General features: G+C 32.1%; 2 protein-coding genes across 4 annotated transcripts in view; one reads left to right on the top strand and one right to left on the bottom strand.

Moving 5' to 3' along the window:
• Positions 1-286: 286 nt before the first annotated feature.
• Positions 287-3,706, bottom strand: LOC105229174 (cytochrome P450 4p1). Its single transcript, XM_011209288.4, has 8 exons — positions 3,326-3,706; positions 3,027-3,227; positions 2,794-2,875; positions 1,643-1,743; positions 1,268-1,532; positions 985-1,208; positions 597-911; positions 287-526 (listed from the first exon to the last, which is right to left on the bottom strand). The coding sequence occupies exons 1-8, from the start codon at positions 3,522-3,524 to the stop codon at positions 360-362; spliced, it is 1,554 nt and encodes a 517-aa protein (XP_011207590.2). The 5' UTR covers positions 3,525-3,706; the 3' UTR covers positions 287-359.
• An 891-nt stretch (positions 3,707-4,597) lies between these two features.
• The window catches only part of LOC105229172 (probable beta-hexosaminidase fdl), a 45,754-nt gene continuing 39,022 nt past the window's right edge, over positions 4,598-11,329 (top strand). Inside the window, exon 1 of one of the 3 annotated variants that reach the window (XM_011209286.4) lies at positions 4,598-5,230. Coding sequence is in view for 1 of the 3 variants with exons in the window: in XM_011209282.4 (XP_011207584.2) it covers positions 10,066-10,091 (26 nt within the window). In the remaining 2 variants the exon portion in view is untranslated. Of the gene's footprint in view, positions 5,231-6,052; positions 6,077-8,972; positions 10,092-11,329 lie in introns of those variants that run through there. The other 2 variants (XM_049453048.1, XM_011209282.4) reach the window with 2 other exon arrangements.

Below are 11,329 nucleotides of genomic sequence, written 5' to 3'. Positions count from 1 at the left end.
CATTGGCAACGGTGAATACCTCAGCCAATAAAATAATGACTTAAACGAGATATACGTCAACACTGGCATAGTTCAACGAATTAAGAGACAGCAGCTTCGTTGGCTAGGTCGTCCGAATGGATGAAAACCCTGCGTGGAAAGCAGAGAAGGGAGAGGAAAATGGCTGCACTTGGAATCTCCAATTGGCGCCAAACTGTGAAAAGAAAGAACGATTGGCGCGCTGTTATAAACAGGGCTTTGACCGCGTAAGCGATATCAATTCCAATAAAGAAGAATAAATAAATAATACTATTTTCAAATACTGCATTTTTTTATTAATTCATTTAATTTCTGTCGCATTCATATATTCTAAGATGGTATTAGGAACTTGATCTCTTCTGCAATTTTACTTTGATCGCGTTTGGTGTCCTTAAAATAATGCCAGTTTCAAATCGCAAATCTTTCGGATCCATTAAAGGCAAAATTTTAAACTTCTTCAACATATAGACCAACAAAGTTTTTATCTCCAACATTGCAAATTTTTGTCCTGAAAAAAAAAATTAAAACTCAAAATAGTACTTGATGTGATATCACCGAATAAACAATAGTAAACACACCAATGCAATTACGTTGCCCGGCGCTAAAGGGTATATAAGCGTAGGGATGCCGGCCCTCCGAGTTTTCCGGTGTAAAACGTGTTGGGTCGAACTTATTTGGTTCCGGAAAATACTTGGGATCACGTTGTATATCAAAAATGTGTATGGAGATTTGTGTGTCTGCGGGCAAGAAGACATTATTGGCAAGACTGGTATCACGCATCACTTTGCGCATTATGCCCGGCACTGAAGGATAGAGACGTAAAGTCTCCTTAATGAAACACTCCAGGTACTTCAGTTTGCCAAGATCATTAACGTCAAGCTTATGTAAATCATCTGCGTGTGAGAGATATAGAAAGCATATCCATATACATGTACATATATTCGATCTATGTAATGCCTAACAAACCTTCTATGCGCTCGACTAACTCTTGATAGCACAACTCCTGCATTTCTGGGTACAGCGAGAGGTTCATCAGTGCAAATATCAGCGCCATCGAAGTGGTGTCGAAGCCTTCAAACATAAACGTGTCCACTTCCTCACAAATGCCCGCATGATCAATGAGTCCATCACGTTCGGCGTGCAAAAGTGTGTCCAACATGGCATAACGCTTCTTTTTAGTAAAGCCGAAGCTATTAATATTGAAGTAAGAATTATTATAAAAAAATAAAAGGAAAAAGCGCAAGTTTACTCTTCATCCTTTGCCTCTTTAACCGGACTTTGCTCCAATTTTGCGTTGAATAACTGTCGACGTTTGTGTATGATGTTGCTGGAGAAACCATGCACGGTTTCCAGATGTTTCTTCATTTTAGGTGCCATAAAAATATCATATATAGTATCGATCATATAGAAGGGATTACTGATACGCAAAATAAAGGCTTCCTCAATCATTTTAAAACTCGCGCGATATTCTTGATCATCGAGTTGTTCATCCAGTTTGACGCCCAAAGCGGCCTCTGCGTGTGTAAAGGAGTGTTACGAGAACCACCAGAAGAAAAGAATTAAATATGATTTTTAATATTTGTTAGATCTTTCACAATATGTCAAACATAAAATACTGACTAACCACAAACGCTATTCAAAGTAAATTTTGGTATAATTTCATTTACGGTGACTGAATCGCAATCTATGGCCTCCAGTTGGTCCACGAATTTTTGGCTTTCCTCTCTAAAAATATTAACGAAATACAAAAGTAACATCAACCAATCGTAATTATTATTGTATATTCAATTTTAGGCTGGTTTAGTACAAAGCTAAATAAATTCTAACAGAAAAAAACTAAAGGACGTTAGTGGATAATCTTATCGAAGTCACAAAAACCCATTTTGAACCATTCAAAAAAGGCTGTATGCAAAAAGTATCTCGATCTATGGACATATTGGAATTACGGTGAGCTCGTGAAAAGCAAGATTTTGGTATTTGTTCAGTGAAATTTTGCGATACTCTGCCAATCAATGAACTGCTATCCAATGACCAAACTACGAGTTCAGGCCTGTACAGTCAGCAATTCGGTCGTCTGAAAGACGTATAATAATTGCTGAGCTTTGGCCAATGGGAGCGGAATTGTGTTCTATCCGGCCAATGCCACGCCATACACTTCGAAAGTGGCTTTTCAAAAGATGTGCGACCTTAGCTGGACCTGCCACCTAGTGATTAGCACCTATTCTCGTCTATGGCGAATGGTTTTGCTGGTCAAATATTCATCTTAAGAAAAGCTCTTGAACAAGCTTATGGCTGTCCAAGTTTTTGACCAATCGTAAAGATGGTTTCTATGAGAGTGGTATTTTGAAATTTCTTTCAAAATGGCAACAAGTTATTGAGCAAAAACGGTTCACTTTTTACCTTAACCCTACTTTCTAAATATGCTAAATAAAGTCTTCACTTTAATGTAAAAATTGTGGATTTATTTTTAACGAGATCTTATGTTCTTTGGAATGATAATAAACATTCTCCATTAAATTTGAAGTTTCTGTGGTTTTTCTTTAAAAAAAGTAAGGAGTCTCGAAATGTATCACCTTTTGTAAGGTCTATTGTATAGGCATATTTAATGAATCATAATTACTTTATCTTTAACTGCAGAAGGAATATTTGACTCATTTTACTTTGTCGCCGATTTATCGCAAATGAATGATTACAGTAATTATTGTTTTATGTATTTATACGTAGATAATGATTATAATATATAACTGTTTTATGGACTTGTTAGTCATCACTCACTTGAAGACCTCCTCAAACTGTCCAAGTATATTGAAATGAAAGGCAGGTGTTAACATTTTTCTGCGCGTATGCCATTTTTTATCTAAAAAAAATATTTGTTTTGGATAAAGTTTAGAATTTTTTTAATAAAATAACAGATAACGGATAAATAAACATTGTAATTCAAATTTTGTCATACAGACGTTTTTTATCATTATAATCACACTGCTATCAAGTAGTGACCTTCAAATTACCTGTTGATGTCAATAGACCCGTGTGTAGGAACGGTTCGAGGAAGTAGTATGCAATACCTTTCGTAATCAGATTCTTATCATTCAGCAATAGTTCCGCATCTTCGGCGGTAATCACATTGTAGAAAGTCGTAAATAAATTGTATTCCACATAGCTTTTACGCAGAGTGGCCGCTGAGATGCGACAGCTATCGAAGAGCACAACTGGAATTTTGTTGATTATTATTATTATTATCTATTGTTCTCTACATATACATACATATGTAGCTATGTATGTGTGTATATGTGTTTAGTATTCTAACCATTATCAGCGCCAAAACAATCGAAAACATTAGCGAATATTGTCTCTGCCTTCGCCTGCGGTACAATATGCTCCAACGGTGTGCCGTCAACGGTCTTCAAGCGCTTGGCAAAAAATGCCATTACACAATAATCCCGATTTAGCTTGTAGAACCAGGCGGCAAGAAAAGCCAAAGCGATGATGAATACGTAGAGCCACATTGCACAAACTCCACAATTATCTTACTTGGCACATGTAGGTATCTATATATGAGCACAGGTACGTATTACGAGCTCGCAAGCAAAGCTTCGGAGTTTGGCTTCAATTAAATCTCTTCTTTTTTTTAAGGAGAGTATCAATTTTATTTAACTATGCGCCAGAGCGATCAAAACATAACTGAGCTCTTAGTTTTAGAAGCTTTGCGGTATTGCATGAATTTTGAGATAATTCGTAACAGTAGGTACATCTGTGTGTTTGTATGTCTGTATGTATATATACATATTACAGGTAATAAAAGCTGGCGTGTGTATACTATGAGCGAATGGGGCGGCTGGGGTGCGATTGCTCTATTTGAATATTAGATGAGTTATGACTGACAGTTGGATATGAAGACAGGTACATATGTAAGTATATATGTATGTATGTAAATATTACTGGCATTGATATACATACAATACATATGCAAATATTAACTTAATTTCTGTTTATTGTTGTAATTTTGTATTTATTTTAATGTAGTAATAAAGAGAACTAGTTTTTATGCCCTGAAAACTTATAAAGTTTTTCACAAAGTTTGTAACACCCAGAAGGAAACTTCGTAAACCCTATAAAGTATATAGAGCTGAGCCGATTTTCATCTCATATCATATTAACATTGAAAAAAATGAACGTTGTTGGCATAGAAACACGAGAAAAGAGTCTATACTTTTTGCGTTCTGGTTGTGAAGTGGTTTATCACTGGGCTAGTTGACAGCTGGGTATGGAAATGTAGCTCGCGAAATCGTTCATTCAAGTTTTGATAAATACGATTTCTATTATCCAAAAACAAAAATAAAAAACTTTTTCTTTAGCAATTTATATATATACCAATTCAAGTCAAATGCCTACATTGAACAAAAAAAACTAACAAAAACCATTAAAACATTATGTATCTATTCCCACTATTTTTCAACCACCCCAAAAAGTTGTTGTGCTTTCAGTTTCACTTTTATAAAAAGTGGCAACACTCGACGCAGCGGCAATGCAGCTGTCATTTCACTCAAAACAATAACAAGAATTGTGAACACAAAGCGAACTGTCAAATTGTCGAAATATCAAACTCCCGACTGTAGAATCTCAAATAGTTGCTGTAAAGCAAAACTGAATTGTGGTGTCTGTTGGAATTTTTGTAATAGTTTAGCGTTTAAGTAATTTGACACAGAAGTGAAATAAATGTATTAATTTATATAAAACTGAAAACGCATGCTTCCGTTAATATGTGAATTGGTGCTGAGTTTGCAAGTGTTTTAGATGCTGTGTATCGTGTATTCAACGTTTGTCGCGGTTATCTACTCCGGTGTGTCGATTTGTTAAATGTTGGCGTTCCTATGCGGTTTTAATAAGAAGTGTGAAAAAATTGCATTTGCAGCAATTTAAGAATTTACAATGCACCAAGTTTTACAAATCAAGCCAACGAAATAGAAAACCCTTACAACCATCATTTATAAACGTAATAAAAAAGTTCGATCAAACGCTGTGACGGAGATTTCATCTCGTGCCAAATTACAGCAGCCTTTGTTTTTGCCTAGACAGCAATAAAAAGCAAAGCCACAAGGATATAATTGCAATAAAAACGGGAAGTCCAGCAGCGGAGAGTGCCTTTAAAGTGTGAGATTTTAGGCTATGAAAAACGTCTTCTGATTGCCTGCCTCAAATTGACTCCATTAAGGTGAATATACAAAATTGTATACATAGCTTATATGCATGCGAAACCTTAGTCATTTTTGTATCACGCCCGCAACTATGAGAAGTGTGAGGAATGGAATATTTTTTGAAGATGTATAGAAGTAAAAAGATGTATGCGGCGGAAGAAAAGCTGTTTTCTTCTTAATTAATATTTTATAAGCACAAATCTACAATTAGTTTTGCAGTTGTTGGGTATTACATATAAATTAATGGTACAAGTTAAGCCCTAGATGACATTAAATACATAGAAAATATTGAATTAGTATGTAGTTAGTTATCTACTTCGATAGAGAAAATAAAATAAATAAATTTATAATGTTTAAAATTCTTATACATAAGTCTATATTATAGAAGTTACAGTTATTCCGTAACATCGAGATAATTAGCAAAATTTAAAGTTCAGATAACTGAAAATTTTGAGTAGTAAGTGATTTATGCATTTTTAATTTTGTAAGTTTTCAACTAATTTATGCATACCGGGTCCTACGATTAGTATAAATCATTTTAACGAATAGCTACTTATGCAAAATAATGGTTAGCTGATAATGTGTAAAAGGCTTTGACTTCATTATTATTCACTAGATTGCAACGTGCCTTTTCGCTTCGAATTTTCCATACAAATATACATATGTATATACATACATACATACATGCATATATAGCGAATGTATAGATATAATATAGTAGCATATATAAAACACACCGGCTTATTTTTCTATTAGTCCAAATGTGTTTCTTTTAATAAAGTAGAAAATTTATTATGTTATAGCCTACAAAAACAAAAAATAAGAAAAGAAAAAATGACAAGAGTTCGTGCGTTTAAGTGCTGGTGATTATTTCGAATAGTTCTACAGTTATATTATTTTAAGATGTTTTAGACAGTACAAATATATACGAGTATTTGTACCTTCGAATGACGCAGAACTCTTGAAAAGCGTTTAAATTGTTAGTGACTTTTTGCTTCCAAAAAAAACGGCGCATGGGAAAAGCTCTCTGGTTTTTATTTTATTTAAAACAGCTTTATTTTTATTAAAATAATTTTTATTTTTAATTCCTTCTATGATCTGAATACTATTAGAGAATTCAAAAACTTGAAAAATCACTTGCAAATGTGATATGCCAAAGGATAGGAATGAGCACAAATAAACATTATTGAATCCAAAATTCATGTTGTATGCGAGCGGACTTAACAATTATCAATTATTATTCATTCTAAAAATGTCGCGTGTTTGGTTATTTTGTCATTCATCAGCTATTCTGATGTATTCCTTATACAAGCACCTCCAAAAAAAAAACCGCCAAAACAATGTAAAAATAGCTAACAAGCGAAAAAGCAGAAAATAAAGAATATTTAAAATCTTTAATATACATTCATAAGAATCTACAAAACATATGCTGATTACTCTTGAAATATGTACTTAATTTTATATGCCTTTATCAATTTTATTTACTTCCTAAATAATGGTGTTGCCATTAATTTGAACAACCCTGTATCACCAAATCAAGAAACAAAAAAAGTAAACAAGTATTAACTGAGTTTTTGGTTTTGTCTTTGCTTTTGTTTACCTCTTCTGCTTTTTTCATACATACATATTGTATGTAGTTCATTCAACCCAACCGCAGCGGAATGCTAATAAAGTTGACGGCTTAGATAATAACATTGCGGCTTTATAGTATCTAATCGCTCATAAAAAAATCACAGGCAACAAAAAAAATTTGGTGCCTTTTCGTTTAACGCCAATTGAAGCGAATTGTGTTTATTTATCACAAATGTCTGTATGTGACTAATCATTGCGTGTGATTTAATTACTCTATATAAATATGTTTAATCGTTCTGTTTGTTCGATAGTAAGTAAATTGGACCAACATGAAGTGTTGATTGTTATTCACTCAATTTGCTTAATATTTTGTAGTTGTATTCTACTTAACTGCTTACTTTAATAAAACAATATATTAGTCGTCTATTCTCTTATATATGTATGTATATTACTTGTGTGTGTTAGTAGGTCATTAGTCCAGTTGTTTTGTTTAGCGAAATTAGAAAAAATGTTTCTACACGTGCCATTTTATCTCACACAGGTAAAATTGCAGTAGTTATGCACAACTGCATGCTTTGTTATTAATATTGAAATACTTTAGCACATATACCCTACACGAACAAAAGAGTTAAAAAGTATAGCAAATTAAACATTATACATTTATTATACTTTTTTCATATTTTAATAATTTTAGAAATCTTTAAATATTTAAATATTTAAATAAGTACGTATTATTCATATTTCTGCAACAAATAAATGCAATTTATTCGTTCATGTTTACATTATGTGATTATTTATATTGCTGAAGGCATACTTGCATATATTGTTCCAGATAAGCTTTTATTTCTTGGAATTTTGTTGCAATGTCTCTGTCGGACATTGCAAATCTAAATATGAGGGAAATTCGTTATCAACCGGAATGAAAAGGGATTTAACAAATGCTCTAAATTTTAATATTTTTAAATGTGAACAAATTGAGCTTAAGGCAAAAGAAGAAATTATTATCTGCTAAGATTTTTCATATTTTTTTACTGTTTGAATTTTATTTATATAACAAAAATGAAAAGTAATGCTTACAAAAATAACAAAAGTAATTAGTAATTCTTACAAACATTTTTGTATGCACAATTTAGGTTTTTTTATAATTCTTTGTTTACATGTTGATCATTTTGTGTGATTTACAATCTACACATATTGTTTTCTCTAAAAAAAAAAACAATTTTTTATTGACTGGAATGCTTAAAAAATGTATACTAAACATGCAAAACAGCTGATATTGCCATTATGAGCTAAAATATTTTATGCAATTGGTTTTGTTGTGCTATTGACATAACCTTTTCTGAGGTTTGTTTCGTAACTGCAAGTAGCTGCAAGCTGTTAAAGGGAATCAATCTAAGAAATCGAAACGGACTCGGATTGTTATCCAGCCTAGTACTGTTAACTGGGTACCATTCTTCGAAACTACATACTTCAGCAATGTTTTCTGCCGCTACAACAACAGCAACATAATAAAACTTTCTTCCGGTGCGTAATAACGAAAAAGTAAAAAAACGGAAAACCAAACAAAAAAATTACATGGAAAACTAAACAATTTTGTGCCATGTGTTTTAAAGTTGTTTCTTATAGCTATTTGCTTTTTCTCTAGCTAAAATCAACAAGTAGCTAAAACCAATAGCTCCTTCTGCTTTTACTCTCTATTGCTAGTTTTTTAGGTAAAGACACGCTTTACCAGCAGAAACTTGGCTAGCTAGTAATACTTAACAGCTAAGAAACAAACCTACAATTTAATTATGTTTGGGTTTGAAAATATTATGTTGTTTTCAATGAAATGTCAGACAGTGAAGTAAAAATTATAGTTCACCAACCGATCAAAATCCAATCCTTGTATTTTTTTTTTGTCCCGATATCTTCGCGAAACGTGTCATCTATTATTGTCAAATAAAATGCCACAATCTACGAACATATTGTTCAGTTGAGAGCTTTAAAAACCTTATTGCAGCATAAATTAGATTGTAATGCTTGGAAAGTTATAAAAGGCACATACAAATTTTAGAATTTTTTTATTTTCATTTGCAATACATAAGAGTTATTCCGACTTATTGCAAAATTCCTCAATTTATTTTCTTTCAACTCAGCACCTTTTCGCTTTTGTGCGAGTGCGGTATAGAATCCCATCTGTTATGTGCTCGCTTTCTTGCTAATCTATTTTCATCAGCTACCCACTTTCACTCCCCACACAAACATACCTACATACATTCATTATTATGTACTAATTGATCTTTTGCTTCACATGCTTTCTGCTTTTGTTTTTCATTTCAGTCGATATTCATTTTTTCCTTCACAATATATCTTTTACTTTTCAATTGCAAATTTATTAATCCATTTTTTTCTTTGTTCAGCTATTTTTAAATTGTGCCAGTTTGACGCCCATACAAACGTATGACTTGTACATACATGCATACATATATCTATGTACAAACAATGCATGTGCGTGTGTGTAGCTTTGCGCCTTAGTGTGTAGTGATTATACGATGGATTGCAACGACGCAACATTTAAGCCCACTTGTCCGCACTAGATATTCGACGTACATACATCTCTATGTGAATTTGCATGTACATATGTTTCGAATGTATATACAAACGTGATATGTATATGAAAATGTGTAAAAAACATGCCGGCAGCCGTACGTTCGGGGATTTATTAGCGCCAACAACAGCTGTCGCCGTTGTGACCAACATTGTGCGCGCGTCCGCTCACCTTATTCGAGCGTATTTATTTGCCCACCCCAGACGGCGTTGTGTGGCGGCGTTTGTGAGTGGCTGCTGCAATGACGACACGGTCGCTGTTGGTGTTTACGGCAGCGGCAGCGCCAAAGTTAGCATCGCGTCAGCTGTGTCCGTTCACTTTGCGCCACTTTAGCACTGAGGTGTTGCGGCCATTGGTGGCACTAATAGAATCGGCCGCTTTAGTGCCGCATCATTTTGCCAACGTTTCAGTTCAGTTGTAATTAACGTGCGAATCCAATTGGTAGTGATTGTCGTTGTAACTACTTCCTCAACAATGGCACTTCGTCGTAGATTTGCTAGTGTATTGATAGCTCATTGCTGAGCCGACCGCATGCATTCATCTTTTGTCGTGTTCTAGTTATTGTGCTGCTGCATGACGTCGCTAAATTTCAGCTAACTTGGGTTCGATTGTTCGTTGGTTTATTTGTGTGTGTGTGCGTGCTGTTTTTTGGGGGGCGCTTGCGAAATTTTCGGCGAATACCGGCAAGAAGTGATGAGAAAAATGCTGTTGGCGCGAAGGTAGGCAGAAAATATACAGTTTCCCATTGCATGTTTTTGTAATTGTGTGATGAAACAGGTGATCAATCTGTGGAAAATGTGGAAATAGAACAAATGTAAATAAAAATGTGTATATTTTTGAAAAACGGAAAATAAAAATATTTTTTATCGAAAAAGTCAAAAATACACTTACAATATATTTACTGAAAAACTTAAGAAAAGAAAACAAATATTAACAATAACAAATAAACAAACAAATTTAAAAATATTGATAATCGAAAATGTCCAAAATAGATTTACGAAAATTAGTTTAACTTAGTAAATCAACAAATAAAAAACAAAAAAAATACTTAATTTTAAATCATTACTCAAAAAAAAAATAATAATAATAATACGACTGTTAATACATATATTTCTTCTACAAAAAAAAAATATTTGATAAAAAAAGTATTAATAACCGAAGCTGTCAAAAATATATTTAATTAATTCAAATAACAAATAAAATAAATTAAATTCCTTAATAATATTAAATTATTACTGAATAAAACTTAATAACAGTCCTGAAATACATACATATATTTTTTTAAAATAAGAAAAACAAATGAAGTTTAATAATAAAAAAATATTGGCAGCCGAAGCTGTTAAAAATATATGTATTTTCAAAACTTGTATCATAAAAAATTGAATTGTTGCTTAAAAAACAGTTTTTTTTAATAAAGAGCAAGAACAACCATAAAAAAGAATACAAAAAAATAAAATAATAATAATAAATAAAAAATAGTAATAATAAAAAGATAAAAAATACTGTTAATAACAAAAAAATATACATATTATACATATATGTATATATTAATACCTGACAATATCAAAAATATACATATAGTATGCGCATTTCAAAAATAAATTTCATTAATAAAACCACAAAAATATTTTAAAATAAATTATTTATAATTTAACAACAAATTGTACTCTTGTATTGAATCATTAAAAAAAAGAACATTGAAATGACATTTTTTCGAAATAAGAAAAATAATAAATTTAAAAATAAAAAAATATTGATAACTGAAGATTTCAAAAAAATATTTACTAAAAGTTAATTATAAAAAACAACGGTTCACCTAAAATAAGTTATTTCATATTATAATTTAGCTGTTAATATCAATACAGCTAAATTATTGCTAAAAAAATACCGCTGAAAATATATTGTTTGAAAAAATAATAATATAAAAAATAAAAAAATAAAAAAAAAATATTAATAA

This window comes from Bactrocera dorsalis, chromosome 3 (genome assembly GCF_023373825.1).
Source record: "Bactrocera dorsalis isolate Fly_Bdor chromosome 3, ASM2337382v1, whole genome shotgun sequence".
Classification (NCBI taxonomy): Eukaryota; Metazoa; Arthropoda; class Insecta; order Diptera; family Tephritidae; genus Bactrocera; species Bactrocera dorsalis.
Note: the sequence above shows the minus strand (reverse complement) of the source record. Positions and strands in the feature narration are given on the sequence as shown.

Bases quoted from the DNA above. Each gene is read 5' to 3' on its own strand.
- LOC105229174 (XM_011209288.4), bottom strand. From the start codon at position 3,524: ATGTGGCTCTACGTATTCATCATCGCTTTGGCTTTTCTTGCCGCCTGG. The intron at 2,876-3,026 runs GTAATTTGAAGG...TATTTTTTTTAG, and splicing joins GGGTCTATTGACATCAACAG to ATAAAAAATGGCATACGCGC. The intron at 1,209-1,267 runs GTAAACTTGCGC...CAATATTAATAG, and splicing joins AAAGAGGCAAAGGATGAAGA to CTTCGGCTTTACTAAAAAGA.